This window comes from Chelonoidis abingdonii, chromosome 2, assembly GCF_003597395.2.
Source record: "Chelonoidis abingdonii isolate Lonesome George chromosome 2, CheloAbing_2.0, whole genome shotgun sequence".
In the NCBI taxonomy this organism is placed as follows: domain Eukaryota; kingdom Metazoa; phylum Chordata; order Testudines; family Testudinidae; genus Chelonoidis; species Chelonoidis abingdonii.
Genome location: NC_133770.1, coordinates 41,601,287 through 41,621,850, shown reverse-complemented (window position 1 = coordinate 41,621,850; position 20,564 = coordinate 41,601,287). Strand labels below are relative to the sequence as shown.

Genomic DNA, 20,564 nt, shown 5'->3' with positions numbered 1-20,564 from the left:
ATTGTTAAATTCCCACCACTTCCTTTTTCCTTTAATAAAGAAATTAATTGGCACCCCACCTGTGTGGTAATTGCTCCCCAAGATCCCATATACCTGCTGGCAGGGACAGAAGGGACCTCAAATGGTCATCTGAAATGGTCATCTGTTCCAGTGGTTCTCAACCAAGAGTCTGGGGCCCCTTGGAGGTCTGGGAAGAGGTTTCAGAGGATCCTCGAAGCATGGCTAGTGTTAGACTAGCTAGGGCCCAGAGCAGAAAACCAAAGCCCCACCAGATAGGGTCGAAGTCCAGGGTCCTGAGCCCTGCCACCAGGGACTGAAGCCAAAGCCTGACCAATGTAGCTTATGAGGGCCCCTGTGGCATGGGACCCCAGACAATTGCCCTGCCCTAATGACAGCCCTGGCTTTTATATGCAGAAAACCAGCTACTGTGGCACAGGTGGGCTGTGGAGTTTTTTTAGCATGGGGCGGGGAGAGGCTCAGAAAGAAAAAGGTTGAGAACCTCTGATATAGAGGAACACAAAATGCTATAGAGATGTGATCATAATTGTTAAGCATTTGGTGGGCAGAATGGAAAGCATGGAGAGGAGTAGACACTACCCTTTAGTATGCTTTTGAATTCTGAGTTTGCTAGGAAAGTTGAATTTATGCCTGAATTCTTAGGGCAAGCACCTAAACAGGGATAGCAGGATTACAACAATTAGTTCTTAAAAACATCCACCTGCTTTATTATGTAAACTCTTTGTAATAAATAGCTTAATTTTGGTACCAAGCTATGCAGCCACCACCTTCATTATACCTAACAAAAGCCTAGATTTATAAATGCTAATAAATATCCAGAATAGCAGCAAAAAGGTTTTTCTGTCTTCTGTTGGGGAAGTAGGTAGCGTGGCAATTGTGGTTCTGAGAGAGAAAGGGTTATTTGTAATGTTTGTGATGCACAGCCGTCCTGCTTGCCATGGAGAAGATCAGTTACAGATGTGACTAGAGTGCTCAGCATCTTAAAGGATCCACCTGTACAGGCTGGGAATTAGAAAAACAAGTATGATGAATGGCAACATTACCCCTGCAGTGATGCATGGCCCAGCCTAATACCCCTCTTAGCTACCAAATCTTAGGACAAACCAGACCACATAAGCCTTCTGTTTCCCCAGTTTGGCTCCCTGCTTCTTAAACTCTCCTGTGTCCTTGGAAAACCCCTGCTCCTCCTCATAGAGTAAACCTTGATTTAGCAGGGCTGGATAGGACTTTCTTTTTGGAATCTATCAACATTACTATACATGGCATAGGAATAAGGCCAAATGTGTGACAAGTTAAACCCAGTTGCTGCAATTCTACTCCTCTGCCACACTGACTAAAATCCCTGAGGATATTCTACCAGTTTTGGTACACTGCTATGATTTTGATAACATTCCTGCAGATTTTCAGGTCCACATTGTATTTCCTTCAGTGCATACTACAGGGTTTGTTGCTGTTGATGTGACATTTGACAGTTCTTTTTAATGATATGGTTGGTCCTCTCCCTTTATTCCCTCTTGGTCATATAGGAAGCAGGGCTTTTATGGAGCTTGCACAGTCTCCTGTTTGTTCTGTTATTTAGGGTTGAATCCCTGATTTCAGAGCACCTTTTAGTTTTATAGTCAATCCTGCTTGGAGACCCTTTTTCTGAAGTGAACCCGGATACAAGGACATGACATAAATGAATTGTGAGTGGCAGTTAGCTATCTTCTGTCTCTCCCTTTCTTTAAATTACTGCAGGGTTCTGTCTTTCCAATACTTCCACAGAGCAGAGGAGACTTCCCTTATTTCTTTTCCTAATTTTAAGGACTTACTAGATGACTAGTTTACTAGAAAAGGACAATTAATGATTCCCATGGTAAAGGAAAAGATCTCAAACTTGATTTTTCAGAAGTGCTGAGTACCCACAACTCTCACTGAAGATCATGAAAGCTGAAGGTGTTCAGCACATCTGACAATCATTCTAGTAGTTTGTTTTACATCCACCTTCGTTGCCCACCTAATGATGTAAATGTTATCTTACCTGATTAGGAAACAGCAGTGGCTGTGAAGCAACTAACTCCACCCTGGTTAGTAGTTACCGTTAGGCACCATCTACTCCAGCTAAAACTAATTTAATGAGTCACAGATGCAGTTATAAATGTTCATCAAAGACTGAAGAAATGAAAATCATTTTACTCTTTATTTAAAAAAATACTAAACTGAGTTCTACTTCTTGTAAGGGCTTTGGAGAGATAGGACTCTCTGAGAACCAACTTCAGTATAGCCTTGGAATGAAAGTTCTGAATTTTGGTGGCAGTCAGCATTCCACTAAGCTTTGCACCTCACCTCTTTAGTTTATTTTTCTTTTGTTAATAAACCATTTGTTCGGTGCTCCTTAGAACAGTCTGGCCTTTTCTCGTTTCTCTCCTGGTAACTTGGCTAGCGATAATGGAAAATCAAAATGTTTAGCTTTGTTCTCCTTTGCTTTTTATCAACAGTTGGTCCTAATCCTGCCAACGGTTACGTGAGTTACTCTTTACATACATATGCACTATCGTTTAATTTAGTGAGACTCCTCCATGTGTGTGAAGTTATTCACATGCATACATTTTTAGCAGGATCAGGGTCTTAGTTTGGGAAAACAATGAGGGTTTGTTGGTTTGCTTTAGTTTCATGTCTGTCTCTGTTTCTGGACCAGGGATGTGCGAAAGGGACCATCTTTTAGCCAAAGCGTTTCAGGAACTGATCTGAAATGAAAATATGAAGCATGGAAGTGGATCCTGTGAAATGAGTTCTATAATGCTCAGGCTTTACAAGAGCAAAGCTATCTTTCAGTTATGCCAGGAATAATACACAAAAAGGACAGCACCACCCCATTGAACTAGCTTGCATAAAGTCCATTAAAAGGCAAAACTGTAAAGTTAAAGGCTTTTTCTCTTTCTTTTTAAATTGGGACTGCTAAACTAAGCTCAACTTTGCAGTTAAAATGAAATGGCTTAATCCTACACCACATGAAAGGAAAATGTCAGCAATTAAGTCAGACGAGAAAGTTTTTGTTCATGAAGGAATGCATGCCTCGAACTTGCCCTCAAAGGCTTTACAAGGAAAACAGTCATTTATTTAGGCCATCTCGTCACAAAACACAAAAGAAATAAACTGATAATGGATTGGCGCTTCAGGGGGACCAAAGACTTTTTTTAAAAAAAAATGCCATGGACCACCCTCCTCCTCCTAAATATCAAACTGTCTCAGATGTAACCTTCCAGTAACCTTGCTAGAAGGCACTACAGCGTGATTCATTAGGATACTCTTATTTTTTTCTTTTCAGGCTCCCGCTCACATGGCTATTGGGAATGTCAGAACGGCAAGTGTTACAGACCAGAACAAAGCTGCGATTTTGTAGATGACTGCAGGGATAATACCGATGAGAATGAATGTGGTACTTCCTGCACATTTGAGAAAGGCAGATGTGGCTGGCAAAATTCCCTAGCTGACAACTTTGACTGGGTTCTGGGAGTCGGCTCACCTCAAAGTCTCAGACCTCCCAGGGACCACACACTTGGAAATGGAATTGGTATGTTATCATTCACAAACGAGGATATAATCCTATTAATTTAGCTTCTCATGTGTTCCCCATGAGAAAACAGAAGGGTTATAAATATCTAATTAGGGTGTCATTATTAATAAATAAAACATATAATTGATTATCAAAACATAATAGTAATTACTGTTCTACAATGCCTGTAGGTCAGAAAACTTTGATTCTTGGTTGCCCTTTCTCTAAATAATACTGCATATGATGAACAAGTCATTATTTTACTTGGCAAGAGAGTGACATTTGATTTGGCCACAGATTTTAAGGATGAGTTAACTAGGCTGAGAGAACCATTAGAATCCACTCCACCAGAGTCAGATTGCATATCCAGAAAGCTCTCATTCATGTCAGGCACATAATGCTGGAACATTAAGAACTTTTTTCTGTACAGACAGTGGTCCCTAAGTACGATTAGAATATACTGTTGAGAAGGGGTGGAATTATCTAATATATTGAAGAGATTTTCAAAAATTAGTTAGGCTCTCAGCTCTCACTGAAAGTTAGTTGGAGCAGAGCCCAAATATGCCCTCATGCCTTAGAGAAATCTCTCTCTAAACTGTTAAATCATCTCTAAAGAGTGTGTGCTAAGCAGGGAGGAAGAAAGCTGTTTGGGGAAATAAGAACTGCCCCAAAATTCCTCCCTTGACTATAGCCAGGGTGGCTGCAGCTGTCACCACATCTTCCAGAAAACCTTCCATAAGCTCTCATGTCTCCCTGCTCTTGCTCAAGAACACCCAAGCACATATTCTTTCCCAATATCCATTGAACGGACATTAGCTTCACCTCCTACCTTTGAAGTTCCCATTACAGAGCCACAAAGCTTACCTTAGGAAAACCCCAAAATGATCCTGAATTCAAATCTTCCACCTTCTAGAGTGCACAGAGGTCATGAGACTTGAATTCAGCAGTTGCCAGAAGGAATCACTAGGTTGGATTATGTGAAGGACTATAGGAGGAATATGGATTGAATACAAGAAGGCCTGAGTTTACTGGATGATTGTAGGTAGAAAAGGAGATAGGGGCTTGTGGAAGCTTGTATGAATGGTATAGAATAATTACATGAAACTATTTGTACATGTAGTGCCAAAAATTTGTCATGGTCTAAGTGGCCTACCCTCCACTGAAGACATGAGTAGGAAGCAGTGCAGAAGAGATGGAATGAGCCAGAAAATTTGTTTTTCTCTTTCTTTTGGCTTTTTAAAAGTCATGAGAACAGCCATACAAGGTCAGACCAAAGGTCCATCTAGCCCAGTATCCTGTCTTCCTACAGTGGCCAATGGCATGTGTCCCCAAATAGAGGCTAGGGACATCATCCCTGGGAAAACACGTTGCTGGTGTTCAATTTGTAATATCTGCCTGATCTCCTATAAAAAGAAATATTTTTCCCACCATAATATTATGGAAAACATAATGCAAGTGAGCCTGAGAAAAGTTGAAGTCAGTTCTAAATGATGAAACCACTTCACTCAAATGGAGTTGTATCCCTAATTCAAATATAAAATGTAATATTTTATACAGTTGTAAATTGATCAACAATGTACTGTTTATGCTATGATTATGTTTATTTGAATTCCAACTATATTGTTGTCATTATAGCGAAAAAAAGATTGAATTTGAAATCTTGCTCTGTTTATTATGCTTTGTGATTGAAATATCTATCTGATTGGTTTTCATCATGGGAAAGAAATGGAGAACTCAAGTGCCACCTCATGTCCTGAAATGTTATTTAACTGTCAGTATTTATTTGGGATCTTTTAGGGACTTAATTTGAAATGCAGCATAATACTTTTGTACTGAGGAATACAGATGGTCTGAACCAGTCTGATTCTCTATGGATATCTATAGATCCACACAGATGCAAAGGACTTGAGATTGGTTGGTCCCTTTGCCTACCAGAGCTAGCTCTGAACTGGTGTGACCTGCTATTTGGAGACCACAGAAGACTCATCCTCAGATTTATCAGTGTTGCATGATGTGACATACTTACAGACTTGCCATCTGTTAGAAATGGTTCCTTCGGGAATTATGACCTTTACAATAGCTATGCTACTTTAAAATGATGCAACTATTGGCAGCCCACAGATAAAGCTCAATAAACACATATGGGGCGAGATTCCTGGCCAGCATGAGAGCTAGCAGAAGGGTTTATGCTTGCTTATTCTGGTAGAAATGACACGGGAGGGCAAAACCGCTGCACTGGAAAACATCTGCAACTCTGCTATTTAACATGGCCTGAAAAGCACATAGTACTCTTGAAAAAGAGGATGTGGCCAGGATGGCTAAAAAACGTGTCAGTTCCCCATTTCTCCTTACAGACAGCTTCCAGCAGAATTTCTGTGTAGCCTCAGTGAAAAGTTAACCCACTTCCTAGTGTAACATGGGCAGAGGAAAAAGCACAGCCCATCTCCCACTCTTGTTTGCATGCAATGGATTTGGCTGATACAGGATGTTCATTAGGGGGTATGCTTTACATTCTTGCATTTGTTCTGCTGAGTTTTTAAAGACTGAAACAGTTCTTCATAACATGTAACTCTTGATTTTAGGAGCATTCCTATATCTTGAAGCTACACCAATAGGCCTAAGAGATGAAAAAGCCCATGTGAAGAGCTCCAGGTGGAAAGAGTCGGGCACAGCTTGTATGATGAGTTTTTGGTACTACAAGTCCTCAAAAGCCACAGGACACATTCAGGTTCTCATTAAGGTAATGTTCAAATAATCTTTTCCATTTGAATATGCTGATACTTATACTGTCTGTAAGAATGTGTGGCTCCAGCTGAGAATGATTCTACACACCTTCCACTGGCTCAGCTGGTGAGAGGATTCTCTTCAGTTCTTCTGTTGTTTGTGGATCAATGGGGACTCACTGTCCATGACTCCCAGACCCAGTTTATCCCAGCATTGTGCCTTTCATACAGAAGCATACACTATATGCTAATCTCTTTAACATTCTTCACAAAACCACTCTTCTAACCCAAAATTTCTCACCTAAAAAGCCATAGAAAATCTTTAGAAACCCTCTCCCCACTCCTATGAAAGTCACATAAATAGAATTTACCTCTTACACCAAAAAGTCTCAATAATTCATTAAACAGGTCTCCCTCTCTTTCACTTTGCCTCTGAGTTCACTGTCCCTAATGCTGCATTTCTTTTGATATATCACACCTCTGTCTTCTTTGATACTTTCCATGTCAGAGCAATTTTAACTTTTTATTTGATTCCCTTTTCGTTGATAGCCATGTGTAGCCTTGTGGATCTGATGTGTTGACATCCATGAATAGAGTGCATTCAGCAGCCAGCACAAAGAAAGAGAAAATGTAAAAAGTATGCTTTGGTTGGCATATTTCTTTCTATTTACACACATGCGCATGCACGCACATGCACAAAATAAACAATGACCTTAGTTTTAGAAATGGCATTTATTTTCATAAGTTAGGGGATGGTGTCATAACACATAAGTGCTGCAACCAAAAGTTTATTGAATAAAAGTTATCCAATAACAAATAAAGAATGATGCCCTTCCTGCAGCTTGCTGTTATATTTATTGCTATGGAAGAGATGTATTAAAGTGAAAACGCAAGTTGACAGTTAAAATGCTGATTATAAACAAAATATAGAAACATATCTTTGATGCTATATAAACACATATTTCAACTCTTTGTAGATTATAAGCCACTAAAAGTATTTCACTACTATGAATCTATGTAGTTCTACGTATAAGTGCAATCACAAATCACCCCGTGTGTGTGCGCATGTGCAGTATATTAGTAATAAAAATATAATTATAAATCAATTGTGCCATATATTTGCCATCTAGCTGTTACGATCTCTCCCTGCAGTATGCCTAGTAAAGATCAGAACAGAATTCATTTTGGGGAACTTCATGACAACTCTGATTTCCAATGAACACGTTATCTTAACTCTTTAATTTAAATTACATTCTGCCCTTGAAAATAATCTACAGCAAATTCTTTCCCTGATTACCTCTGTATTATATGAATGATTCAAATCCCTGAAAGTTAAAACACTTCAGTGGACTTTAACATGTGGACATACGACCCAGAGTAAGTCTGTCTGAACTAAACAGAACAATGGGCCTTTGGCAGTCATTAGCAGATTTTTTCTTGGATTAGTGTAAACACATACAAGTAAGAGGTGACTGATCTTCAGCTAACTGTTTAGTTTAATGGATCATGAGAAAAATTTATACAACTTGTCATAAACAGATAGTTAACAGTTAATGTCTCTTTTACCTGTAAAGGGTTAACAAGCTCAGTGAACCTGGCTGACACCTGACCAAAGGACCACCAGGGGGACAAGATACTTTCAAATCTTGGTGGAGGGAAGTCTTTGTGCTGTTTTTTTTTCTGTTCTCTCTTGGGACTAAGAGGGACCACACATGCAACCATATCTTTCTCCAGTCTTTCTGAAACAGTCCCTCATGTTCAAAATAGTAAGTACTAGCTAGAAGACGGATTAGTCTTTTGTTTGTTTTCTTTATTTGCAAATGTGTATTTTGCTGGAAGGATATTTTACCTCTGTTTGCTGTAACTTGTAACTTAGGCTGGGGGAGGGAGTCTTAGTATATATATAGCTGGAGACCGGTACATCCCCTTGATTTTACAGAGATATTTTTATTTTATTCTTTCTTAATTACGTTCCTTTTTAAGAACGCTCGCTCTGATTTTTTTCTTGTGTAAGACCCAAGGATGAGTCTAACTCGCCAGGGCAGTGGGAGGGCAATGAGGTGAGAGAAAGGTAGTGCCCCTGTTTTAATATCAAGGAGTTTTGCATCACACGTATGCTCTCAGGGGAACCAGGAGGGACAGTTGGGAGAGGAAGGAGGACGGGAACTGGTTTATTTCTCCCTCGTATTGTAGACCCAAGGGGGTTTGGGGTCGTGTGGATAGGGCTCCTCAGGGAGTGGTACTTCTGGGGGAGACGGAGGAAGGACTACGAAGATTGGCACTAAGGTAATAGTGTTTGGGTTGTTTGGCGTGCTATCAAATCTAAGCTAGGAATTAAGCTTAAAAGGGTACATGCAGGTCCCCACTTTTTGGACGCTAAAGTTCAAAGTGGGAATAATACCTTGACACAGCTGTTTCCCAGAAGAGATTGAATCCATAAATCAAACAGCTCGGTGAAGACTGATAATTCCGATTATTGATGTGTTTCTAAAATTACTCTTCAATGGTAATCCAGTCATAGGTAAAGGCAGAAAGATCCTGGTGTTTAGAATGAATGAAGTACAATGGCAAACACTTATTTCAAGTCAGTGTTTGCTTTGTGTTCTAATCTTTTTAAGTGATCTGTGACATCTAAATACTATAGTGATTGGCCACTTAGAAATGCTTAATAATTAATATTCATATGTACAAATGACTAACCTGGGTGACAAGTAAATAAGGAATTGTATTATGTATATACCCATTGTGATATCAACATTGATTGCCTAAAGTAACTATAACTATAAATACACTACTATATGGAGGATTTTGCTAGAAGTGCAGATGGACATTTATTATATGTATAGCCCACTTTGATTACATAGAATGCATTTAAGAGGAAAAACAAAAGCAGATTCTTCTACTGATCTTCCAATGGCCCCAATCGTGCGAAGTGACCTATGCAGGTGGACTCTGCAGGATTGGAGTCAAAGAGATTTTCCTTTTGAAATAACACAACATTCTGTAATTTTCTCTTTAAATACTGAACACTTGATTTTTGTTCTACCTCTTTTCTTGTGATTGACCAGCTGGTGCTCGTTAAAGAGATATAATATATACAAATTAAATGAGTACTTTAACAGTAGGTGGAGAGAGTTGGTAAATGTTGTGTTCATTGTTTTTAGAATTTGAAATGCAGTTATTTTACATTTGAGCTCAGAAACAGAAGGAAGGTCAGCCTTACCTCCATGAAAGAAACAGCACTTTGGGGAGGTTCTTAGATGCTCTTTACCTAAAGTGCTCTAGTTATGTTTGGAGCATGCTCTCTTTCTTAAAGGTATTTTTACTATCACTGTTACCTTAAGCCATACACTAGCATAGAATATCTGATTTGATTTAGTCACACAATTGCTTTTGAAACCATTCCAGTACTATTTAACCATCCCAGTACTATTTAAAATGAGTTTGGAGTCCATTATTAAAGTTCTCTTTAGCTTGAACAGATGATCCTTACCAAATAATTCTCTCTGTCTCACACTCTCTCTCACACACATCCTGCCACATTACTTAAGGAAACATCCTATCTATAGAGCTTTTTGAATCATCCCACAGAATGTAATACAGATTTATATCCTTGCTATGGAATTCTTTAGAATGGTTCAAAAACCTATACAAAAATCCCTTTCTCTACATTTTAGAGTAATTTCTATAGTAACCACTTGGTTTCAAAACTATTCAATTAAGTCATGTTCTTCCTTCCCTCCCTTTTTAAATTAAACTAACATAAACCATATAGTCATTGCATAAATGCTTGTAGGTTATTTTTAAACGATCCCACCCTTCTGTGAGCTGCTGTCTTTATTCATAATTAATGGCTGCATAATGTGAGCAAGTTAAAAGACAGTTTGAGTGATATAAATTTGAGTGAGAACATTACTAGCCCAGTTCTCTGTCCTATAACAAGGTCATGTATTAGAGACAGACAAAGAAGAAAAAAATTCACTCAGTGCTTCTACAGGAAATTGGTCTTGTCTTTCCATTGCTTTGCATATACAAATCCCAACAGCAGTGCGGACGGTAGTCTGAATGTCTACTTAGCAGTATCCAGTCTCACATAAGGACTGAAGTCTGATCAGCCAGTACATTGTCGTTGAGAAGACATAGTGGAGTTCCCCATCTTGTTTCAATCTATTTTAACTACTGCACCAGTGTAACTTCAATGACTTCAGAGAAGTTATTCCGGATTCAGTGGCATTAACCCCAGACTTATATTAGTGTGAGAGCAGATCAAGCCTATAGTATCCTTGTGATGTGTATAGATGATTTACGTTAGCGTTAATAGGGGTTATGAACCTTCATCAAAAGAAGTATATTATTTGTTATATTCCTAAAGTGTTATCTTAGATAATGAGCTCAACGTCACATCTGCTGTGGGACTTCTTCATAGAGAACATTGTTTTGCTGTCAAGCATAAGGAGACATGTTGGGACTCTCAGTTAAGGGTGTTGCAGAAAATTTCTGTGAAAATGTCTTTGAATTTATTGGGTTTTGTTTTAATGCTCATATTATTATTAACATAAATCTCTGTGTAGAATAAGAATTCTCTCATTGAAATGACACTGATGGGCAGTTCAACTAGTTTTAGAAATACTGTGTGTTGCAAATCAAAATCCTCACCATTTATGCAAATGAAAGACATTGACATTATAGCTGTGTTTGAAGACTGCATTATCTACCTTGCCATCCATCTAATTTGAGACTGTGAAGTGTTCAGCTGCAGTGCAGCAACCACAACATGCAAATAGATTATTTCCAGGCTGAATTTGAGTGCTACTAATCAGAACAACACTATTGCTTTAAGACATGTCTAAAATGATCTGTGTATGATCGCAGTAGAATAGTATTAAATGTGAGAGAAACTGACATTCTGAGGCTAAAATGTAGGAAGAAAACTGAAAAATCCCATGCCCAATTTTTTTGTACTGCTTTCACACTCAACCCCCAAATATTGATTTATTTTAAAACATGGAGAACATGGGTTCTCTGTTATTATGTAATATGTTTACAACAGAGCTACAGAAACCATTTTCAAATTGAAGAAACCCAACAATTTTATCGCTGCTTATTTTTGAATAACTGTTTCCAATACTGTTTAAATTGTCTTGGCCATAGGAATAAAAAAAAATTTGGGCATCACAGTGGAAGAGAAACTACAAATCAAAGGGTTATGTCATTTGCTGCAGTGAGTTTTCAGATGCCAATCTTAATTGCATTAAGTATTAACCTAATGTAGTTTAAAAGTTAATTTAAGGTCTGAGCAAGGCTTTTGGGGCCTCTTCAATGAGTTTGGATCAGTTCCCTTAGAGCAATAGAGAAATGTGCAAGGAAGATAAATAGGCATTAGCAGCTACCTCTATTTGCTATGACAAAGCCAATATGCACAGGAGCTCATTAGGAATTTCCAGTGGACCTTATTCTGGAACTTGTCATAGGGAATTTATTCCATCCGGTAAATGAGCAAAGACGTAATGACATTCAGGAGGACAAGACATCCAAGCCAGCTCATGGCAGCCTAAACAGAGAAAGTCCTGTAGATAGTTCCACAGCTACGAACTAGCTGATCCATTGGATTAGTCAGGCATAGGGCCAGCTGTACCCAACAGCCAGAGTCCTGCAGCTGCTAATGGATTAATATATTGCAGAACTTGTCGCCTGGGTACTGCCGCTTATTATCAAGTGTCATAAACTATCACAGATGTTGATTTTTCAGCTATCGGAAGGCAAGGAGGAGAGGAGAAAAGAATAAATATAGAAAGGTGCAGCTTAGCTGGCTCTGCAGCTCAAGGTCTAGATGACCTGTGGCCTTCCTGAAATTCCCTGGTCATTTTTAGTGGAATTAAGTGTACAAAAAATGTCTCCATAATGAGATTTGAAGAGGGAAATTTGAAGGATGGGGGTGCGGCAGATGCCAGCTGATTTATTTTGGACTCCTGTGTTTTTAGGTTTTATAGAACTTAAACTTAAAAATGACATTTTCACAAATCAGTATCGCTGGCCCCCATTTACTTGAGCTGCTTCCCATGAAAGTATGCAGTTTGAGGAAACTTTACTTATTGGAGCTTAGGAGCTTAGAAATAGACCATATCATCGCACTGACGCTCATTTCTGGCTGCATAGAAAATGATCAAATCCTTATGTCAGCATGGGATCTTTTCTAACAGTGTATCTTAGCTCTGTGGAGTTGCAGGATAAAAAAGTACATTTTAAAGAATAACATAAGGTTTTTACTGATTTGATTTTAATGAGAGTTGTGTAATCAGACAAGTTGAAAGTCTGTGGATAAGGATTTTTAATCCCTCTTCTGAAATACAAGAAATCTTCCCAAATAGAAGCCTAAAAAAATCTGGAGCACAAATGCAAAAATTTGCCAGCAACTCTTTTTATAGCTCGGTTCTGTAGGTTAAATTTTTACCTTGTTTTTCTCTCAACACTTTAATATTCTGATCATCTCAAATCTGTGTATAGTACTTTTGCTTCCTTAGTTCTTTAAAATGTTTTTGACCAAAAAAATCTCCTTTTGTTTTTCATTTTATATCCAGGAGAGTCTGGTTAAACATAACACAGGTAAGGGCCAGATTCTGTCACTCTTATTTATAGTGAGTTGCACAAGTTCCCCAACAGTCAAATTTTCAATCCGCTATTCCCGCTGGTGGATCAAAAGTCCTATTTAAATCAATCGAACAACTTATACATATAACCACGTACTGGTGGGAGTAAGAGGTTGACAATATGGTAACCCAGGTGACCTAAACTGAAATCATTGTGGCTACTTGCAAAATAACTACTCAACTTCAGTAAGGGTGGCAGACTCTGACTGTAATAGGGGCTTCAGTATTGAATTCATGGGCAAGAAAATGCCCCGTAACTAATCAAATGTACTGACTGACCATAGTTTCCAAAACCGCATGCAGCTAGCTCATTTTGCACTTAGTGGGCACTAACTGAAATGGAGTCATACCAGAGATGAATTTGACACAATGATTCCAGCGCCTTATGAGCAGATCTCCTAGAAAATTGTGATTGAAGCAATGAGTAGTAAATATAAAGATAAGCCAGTGATAATGGGAAAATGTTATATCTTTCCAAATTAGTTTTCATAACAGGAGAAGAAAAAGCTATGTGAGACTCTGAGCAGAACTTTTATCATTCACTGTATTACATTTTCTCTGATGAATAAGTTAAGAAATTATTTTAGTCTTCCTGCTGGTAAATTAGTGTAAGGGTAGCTCATTATGTTCTTAAATTGCAGCCAAATTTAAACATTAATTCAAAACAGTTTGATGACCTGGAATAATAAATCTTGCAGGTGCAGGACAAAGCAAATTGCTATTTTTTTTAACCGAAGCCCGGAAGGGTCACTACTACACTTTGAAACCTTGTTTGTGAAGATGAAATAGGAAGAAACCGATTTTTCAGAGGATTTTATCACTTAAATACCCATGTGTGTTTTGTGAGAAACAAACAAGATCAGAAAAAATTGCGTGTAACTAAATTATTCATCCTTTTGACCTGAGTTCCTTAAGAACTTGGCCCCTTTTTCCCCCTTCTTCTTCTTCTTATTTTGTCCTGAGAAGGCCATTAGGGGTAGGCATCAGCATTGAGATTCCATCTCCAAAATCCACTTGGACTTCATTGCATGATACTTCAGCTCTGTAATACTGAGTCCCTGGACTTGATTTACTCCATCTTAGGAAATTTGTAGAGTCACCCTTGAGGAAATCTGTGTTGTCTGCTTGGCCATTCTTTATCCCAGTAGTTTTGTCATGGAAAGGTAGTATTAAATTGTGTTTCAGACTCTATGGCTGGTGGAGCTTTTGCAAGACAGACTTGCTTTGCACAGCACATTTTGGGGTACACTTACAGCCAGTGGGGGTAGCAGCTCTGAAGCCCGCTGACAGAAGCTGGTATATCCTAGGGCTGAATCAAGCACCCTTCTTTGGAAATGGAATGAGTTTTTATATTATTCTAAAAGGTAGTATGTGTAATAGAATCTGACGCTTATTGAAGAAATGAATATATTGTAGAGGCTGTCTCATGCTGACCAGATGTGAGTCCTAGCACACAGTCTAATTGCTCCAGACAAGCATCCCAGTTTGCAAAAAATGAAAATATCTGTTGCCAAGGATTCCAATTAAGCTCAGCAAGACTGTAAGAAGCTGACAAGTCTCTTTCTCTACTTCTTGTTTCCCTTTCCAGGCCCTTTCCTCTTCCCTTCTGATCATGTTCTCAGATAATCTCATCCCACTATTGAAAATTGACTGAAATGAACAGATGATACATTAGCAAAACCTCAGTTAGTGCTAAGGTAGCACTGAAACCCAATACTTGACATTAAACAGTTTACCAATTTTATCTGTATGTAAGCAGAGTCAGAATGAGCTCTATCCTGATATCTGGTGGTGAGTTGTGGAAAAGGACTTCAGGGGCTGATCTCGTTTGCATGGGCATACCCATCCCGCCTAGCATGAAGGGACTGCTTGCCAAATGGTCACTTTGGTTGCTATTGGGCCCCTAATCTCTTTGTTATTGGGGCAGGAGTAATAAAGTGTTGTTATCCTGATTATGGAATCAAGGACAGTAGAACTGTACTTGGCATTTTATGACGGAGGGACTCGCCCTCCACTAGTAGCACTCGCTAGGCAACTGACATGGGTTCCAAAGCCCACTGAACTGAGAGAGGCTGGGGACAGGTATGTGTACCTGATAGTGTGCATCCCTCCTGAGGGCCCTAAACACCATTTTGAACCTCTTCTCTCCACTGTGTAATAACAGAGCTAATTTTGACTCCGTTAGAAGTCTTGTTATGTGCTACAGAGCTGAAATCACTGATTCCTAGGCCTAAAAGCATTATACCTACTTTGGGCAAGTAATTCTGAGTGTGCTAGCACTGGGCCCCCCCTACTAACAACTGAAATCACTAAAGAGCTGAACTCGCTGAGAGCTATGTTAAGTGGGGAGGAGGGCTGAAGACATATTGGTGAGTGGCTAGCAGGATGGCTGGCAGAGAGGAGCAGCCAGCAGGATGGCTAGTGGAGAGGAGCAGCTGGCGGTGAAGACTGTAGCAGAACCCCACGGAGATGCATGGCAATCGGCCGTTGACCTGAGCAGCATGTAAACTGCCCCCCATAGCTCCCCCCACATTCACCCAGGCTGGCAGGTAAACTTTTCAGATGAACTTCTGAGCTCTGAAGGCTACACTGACCAAGGAGAGAAACTATGGGTGGGGGTGACTGTTGGGTTGCTAGACTTAAGACCCTGAGGGGAAAAGGACATTGCCAAAATGGGGGTGGGTCTTCTGCCCATGGTTTGTGTTATGAATCCTGTTTGTGGTGTTTCCCCCAACATAATGCTACAATGTTTCCCTCCTTTATTAAAAGGCTTTTGCTACACTTGGACTCTGTGCTTGTGAGAGGGGAAGTATTGCCTCTTAGAGGTACCCAGGGGGGTGGTATGTAATTGTCCCAGGTCACTGGCTGTGGTTTTGGATTGTGTTATTGAAATGAAACCCCTAGATACTGAAACCTGGCCCTTGTTGCTGCCAACTCTGATGGGCAGAAGGGTTACATATACATTTTGTGTGTGCTTTTTTTCAGAGTCCTGGGTTTGTTCCATTTCATGGTAGCGATATTTGATTAGTTGACAGACTTAGAACATTAAGTCCAAGTATGTTTAAAATGATCTTGATTTTAGTCCAAAAAGACTCATAGTGGGAGGAGTCCAATTGTACTTACCAGAAACTATTTCAATTTCTGGCCTCCAGTTTAAAGATTAAAGTAGGTTATGGAGGAGCAACCTTGTTTCTACTTTTGGTGACAATCCAAAGTAATTTATTTTACAAAGATGGCTGAATCTGATCACTTTCCCATTAATTGTATAAAAAGGTCAAATTAGATATTATTCAGGCCTCGTACTTGCGCTTTCCATGATCTATGTCATTACTTGCTTGTAACTAGGCCAAATAGCATTATTTAATGGCAAAATTAAATGTTAACAATGAAAGATGCTTTAGAAAGTGTTGCATCTTTGCAGCTACTGGCTTCCTGCCAGTGGTAGTAAAGCAAGATTATCAGTAACAGCATTGAGAAACAGTGTAACATTTCACAAATCTTCCCAAAGTATTGATTAACCTTTTCCATCTATTTTTCTATTATTTTGTATTATTTATTATTATATGCATATATATGACACCTAAGCACATATATATGTCTGTTGCACCTAATATAGATAGATTAAGAATGAACAATATTTTTCTCATCTTTGATAGCACCTGCTATATGTAAGTAGCATACCAGAAAGGGACAGACATGCAGGAACCCAGCCAGCAACTGAATATTAATGGGATTCTAATTTACAATTAGTAGAAAGACTGGAGACAGTTGTGTCTTACATTTCATTTTAAGGATGGCCTTTCCATATTGATGCTTATTCTTATAATAATTTCTCAGCATTTCATGTATCGCTGTTTTATTTTTAAGTTTCTGATATCAAGTTATTCTTTTCCTCCAATGAACAAGAGGAACCCCAACCCGCCATCACAGCTTCCTGTGCAAGATTCTAATGCAGTATACAGAGGGAAATTTAAGTACTTTTTAAATCATATGTATATGTATGTTTCTCTAAAAGCTTTTCTTCCCTTGTGTGTGGGCTGAAAAGAGTTTATGTGGTTGCTATGCTGCCCAAAGAGGCTGCATCTACCTACAGATATTGGAATGATTCCAGGGCCCTCTATGCTCCCGATCCTAGACAGCTGCTTTTTGTCCTGGCAATCCAAGCTAAAAGCAGCCCCAACATCAGTCCTTCACCTTCCCACCACTGGTAAGAGCAATACCCCAGGACTTCTAGCCCCCCTCATCCCTTTCTGATAGTTCCACATCCTGCCTGTCTTTTGTAGGATCTGGACCTCTCTCCTGGAGGAGGTAGAAGGTAGCTGAGCTCTTGCTGATTACCCTCTTCAGACCAGTCAGACCTCACTTCCTGATCAAACTAGCCTCAGGCTGCATCTAGCCTCATGGAGCTGGAGGCCTAGGAGTAGAGCACCGCGGTGGGGAACAACTTTAAAAAATAGTTGTTTAATCTTTCCAGAATTTGACTGTTCCCTCTGTCTGGGATATTTGAACTGCATCTCTCTTCCTGCAAGTACTTGGGATTTGTCTGTACCGCTTCAGAGCCTGAGCCTATCCTTTCCACCTTCAGACCAGATTCTGTGCCTTTGGTGATGAAAGGAGAGATACAGTTCAATGTTCCATGTGTTATCATTGCAATCCCAGCTTACTCTGGAGCAGCAGTGAGCAGAAACTTTTTTTTCTTCCCTATCCTCCCCTCTCTCCAAGCCTCCATCAAGTTGCACTACTGAAACAATTGAGAGAGGACTGGCTAAACTGAGAGCAGATAAGCAACTCTTCTTTACCAGGGAAGCAGATCAAAGCTCACTGGAAACACACTGTTCTCAAATGTTCTCTGTGCTTTCCTGCAAGCTTTTGCTACTTGGAGAAGTGATTCAAAATATGAGGAGTTAACAGTCATTTTTGTCACCCACTGACCAAGAAAGCTGTATGAATCGCTCATAGGGAGGAAGGTACTGTGGAGGTTTCCACTCCATTTTCCTAGCAAGCAGGATTTCCTGTATGAGGCTCTGCTACAATCCAGTTACTTGTAATTGACAGCACAGCTATTGAGTGGCAAGCCCTAAACAAGATGGGATGCTCATACTAAGTAATGGAAACTCTCTTAGCCTCCTGCAAGCTTTTCCTCTAGCTTGGCAAACTGGGGTGGGATAGCTCAGTGGTTTGAGCACTGACCTGCTAAACCCAGAGTTGTGAGTTCAATCTGTGAGGGGGCCACTTAGGGATCTAGGGCAAAATCAGTACTCAGGGGGTTGGACTAGATGACCTCCTGAAGTCCCTTCTAACCCTGACATTCTATGATAAGACATCTATGGCTGGTGTCAAGAGACAGGCATGAAGACTAGAAAAGAAGGCATTTCAACTCTCTTGGGTTTCTTACAGGATGTCCCCAGTTTGGGCTTAAGACCAACTGTCAGGGACCTACAGCTGAACCCAGACCCTGCTCATTGTCCTCAGGAAATGAATCCAGCCCCCTGAGTGACTGAAGACTCCAACAGGCAGAGTCTTAAACCCTGGCTGCTCAGTAGTGTTCCACATCACAGTTGTTGCTGGTCTTACTTCTCTCTCTCAGCTCCCTTCTTGCTCCTAGTCCTCAGTCCAGATCTCTGCTCCTTCTCCCTGGTTCTGCTCCTGGGTCCTAGCTCCTGCCGCCACCCTGACTGATACTCTGGCTCTGATCCCTGACTTTTGATTCCTGGCTCCCAGCTCTGGCATGCTCCCTGGATGTGTTTTTTGTCTTCTGACCACAACTCTAACCCTTGGATTGTGGTTTCTGTCTTTCAGCTCTGGCTCACTCCCTTGACTTGGGATTCAGCTTCTAACCACTGCTTAGTCGCCTGGCTCTAGCTCCAGCTCTCCTCCTGGACTTGATAACTTGGCTCCTGACTCGGCACCTAGGCCTGGCTATCTCTGTTCCAGCCATTAAGCTAGTCTTCCACCCTGACCATTAGGCAAGCCACCCATGGTCCAGTTGCTACACCTCCCTCCCATCATTTCTTCTCAGGTTTCAGCATTATACAGTGTCATAAGTGCAGGTATAAGATGCAATTGGGTTACAAGCCAGGGTAACCACACTTTAAAGCACTCTTCACTTGTCCACCTTTATTATTTGGATGACACTTTGTCCATTTGCTTTGGAGAAGACCTCCCTGTCTATAGCTCTGACAGTTGGGCTCTGATAACACCAGTGATTTCAGCTATTCTCTTATTTGCCCCAGCATCCCCTGGAATTCTGTTACTTAAGAGGAAATAGAATCGAACGTTGCCATAAGTTCTCATTCATGGAACATAAACTCCCATATGAAGTGAAGGAGTGCCTGATTCTGATCTCATTTACATCAACCTTCTCACTAGTGTGGACAATGGAGTTAGTGCTGATTTAAACTGAGGTAAATGATCTCAGAATCAGGTCTCGCTTGTTTACTTACACATCAAAAGACAGACACATTTATTTTGTAAAGATATCCTATTAAAAGACATTACTTCTCATCTCCCATATGATGGATGCAGATGTAATCATCATGTTTCAATATGAGTGCAGTAGGTTGACAGTTGCTCACTGTATCACTAGTGAACAATTGTGTTCTAACTGATTTAGAATAAAGGTTTGTGGGTTTCAACTAATCAGAGACTATCTTCACTGTAAAAGTACTTCTTTCAAATAATATTCTTCTATCATTAGTCTGATTTTTAGCTCAAATTTTAAATATCCCCATAAATAATCTGACATAACAGAAATAAACTCATTATAATGAAATGGGATTAATGTCTTAGAATTCAAGCCTTAAGATTCATATTTCATAAAGGACTCTATTATAGGCACCGTAGATTATAATCCTACAATTTTTAATTTTTTTTCTTAAATTATGATAGGCCTATAGTTTGCCTAATACTTCTAAGTATAAGACTATTTTCCATTACTTATTACTTTATCAAAATTTAATATATGGGCTGATATTTTCAATATTTTTTGAGAAAGTTTTAGCCAAAACAGTTTAGCGACTTCTGAGAATGAGCTTAGGGCATAATATTTTGTTTTCCCTGTATTGAAATGTGGGGGTTTTTAGAGGCTCTAGCGCCTCCAGGGTTTGGAACAAAAACAACCTTAACTTGCTTTTAATGTATTTGTGTGTTTGTAAACCAAAGTGGATTCAGACTGCTGGCATTTAACATTGAAAAGTTTGCAGAGCAATTTTTAAACTAAGAGATGGAGGAAAGCCGATTGCTGCAGAGGAGCTGTCAAGGTTTCTTTCCCCACTTTGAACTTTAGAGTACAAATGTGGGGACCTGCATGAACACTTCTAAGCTTAATTACTAGCTTAGATCTGCTAACGCTGCCACCAGCCAGAAATTCAGTGTCTGGCGCACTCTCTGTTCCCCCTCCCTCAGACTTTCCCCTCCCTGGGTTGCCTTGAGAAGCTTCACCAATTTCCTGGTGAACATAGATTTAAACTCCTTGGATTTTAAAACAAGGAGGAATTAACCATCCCTCCTCCCTTCCCCCCACCAATCCCTGGTGAGTCCAGACCCAGTCCCCTTGGATCTTAAAACAAGGAAAATCAATCAGATTCTTAAAAAGAAAGCTTTTAATTAAAGAAAGAAAAGGTAAAAATTATCTCTGTAAAA

At 39.8% G+C, this 20,564-nt stretch overlaps 1 protein-coding gene across 1 annotated transcript in view; it reads left to right on the top strand.

Annotated features, from left to right (window-relative positions):
- The window catches only part of MALRD1 (MAM and LDL receptor class A domain containing 1), a 435,870-nt gene that overhangs the window by 230,462 nt on the left and 184,844 nt on the right, over positions 1–20,564 (top strand). The window contains 2 exon segments of the mRNA XM_075061940.1: positions 3,326–3,571; positions 6,136–6,293. Coding sequence (XP_074918041.1) covers positions 3,326–3,571; positions 6,136–6,293 — 404 coding nt within the window.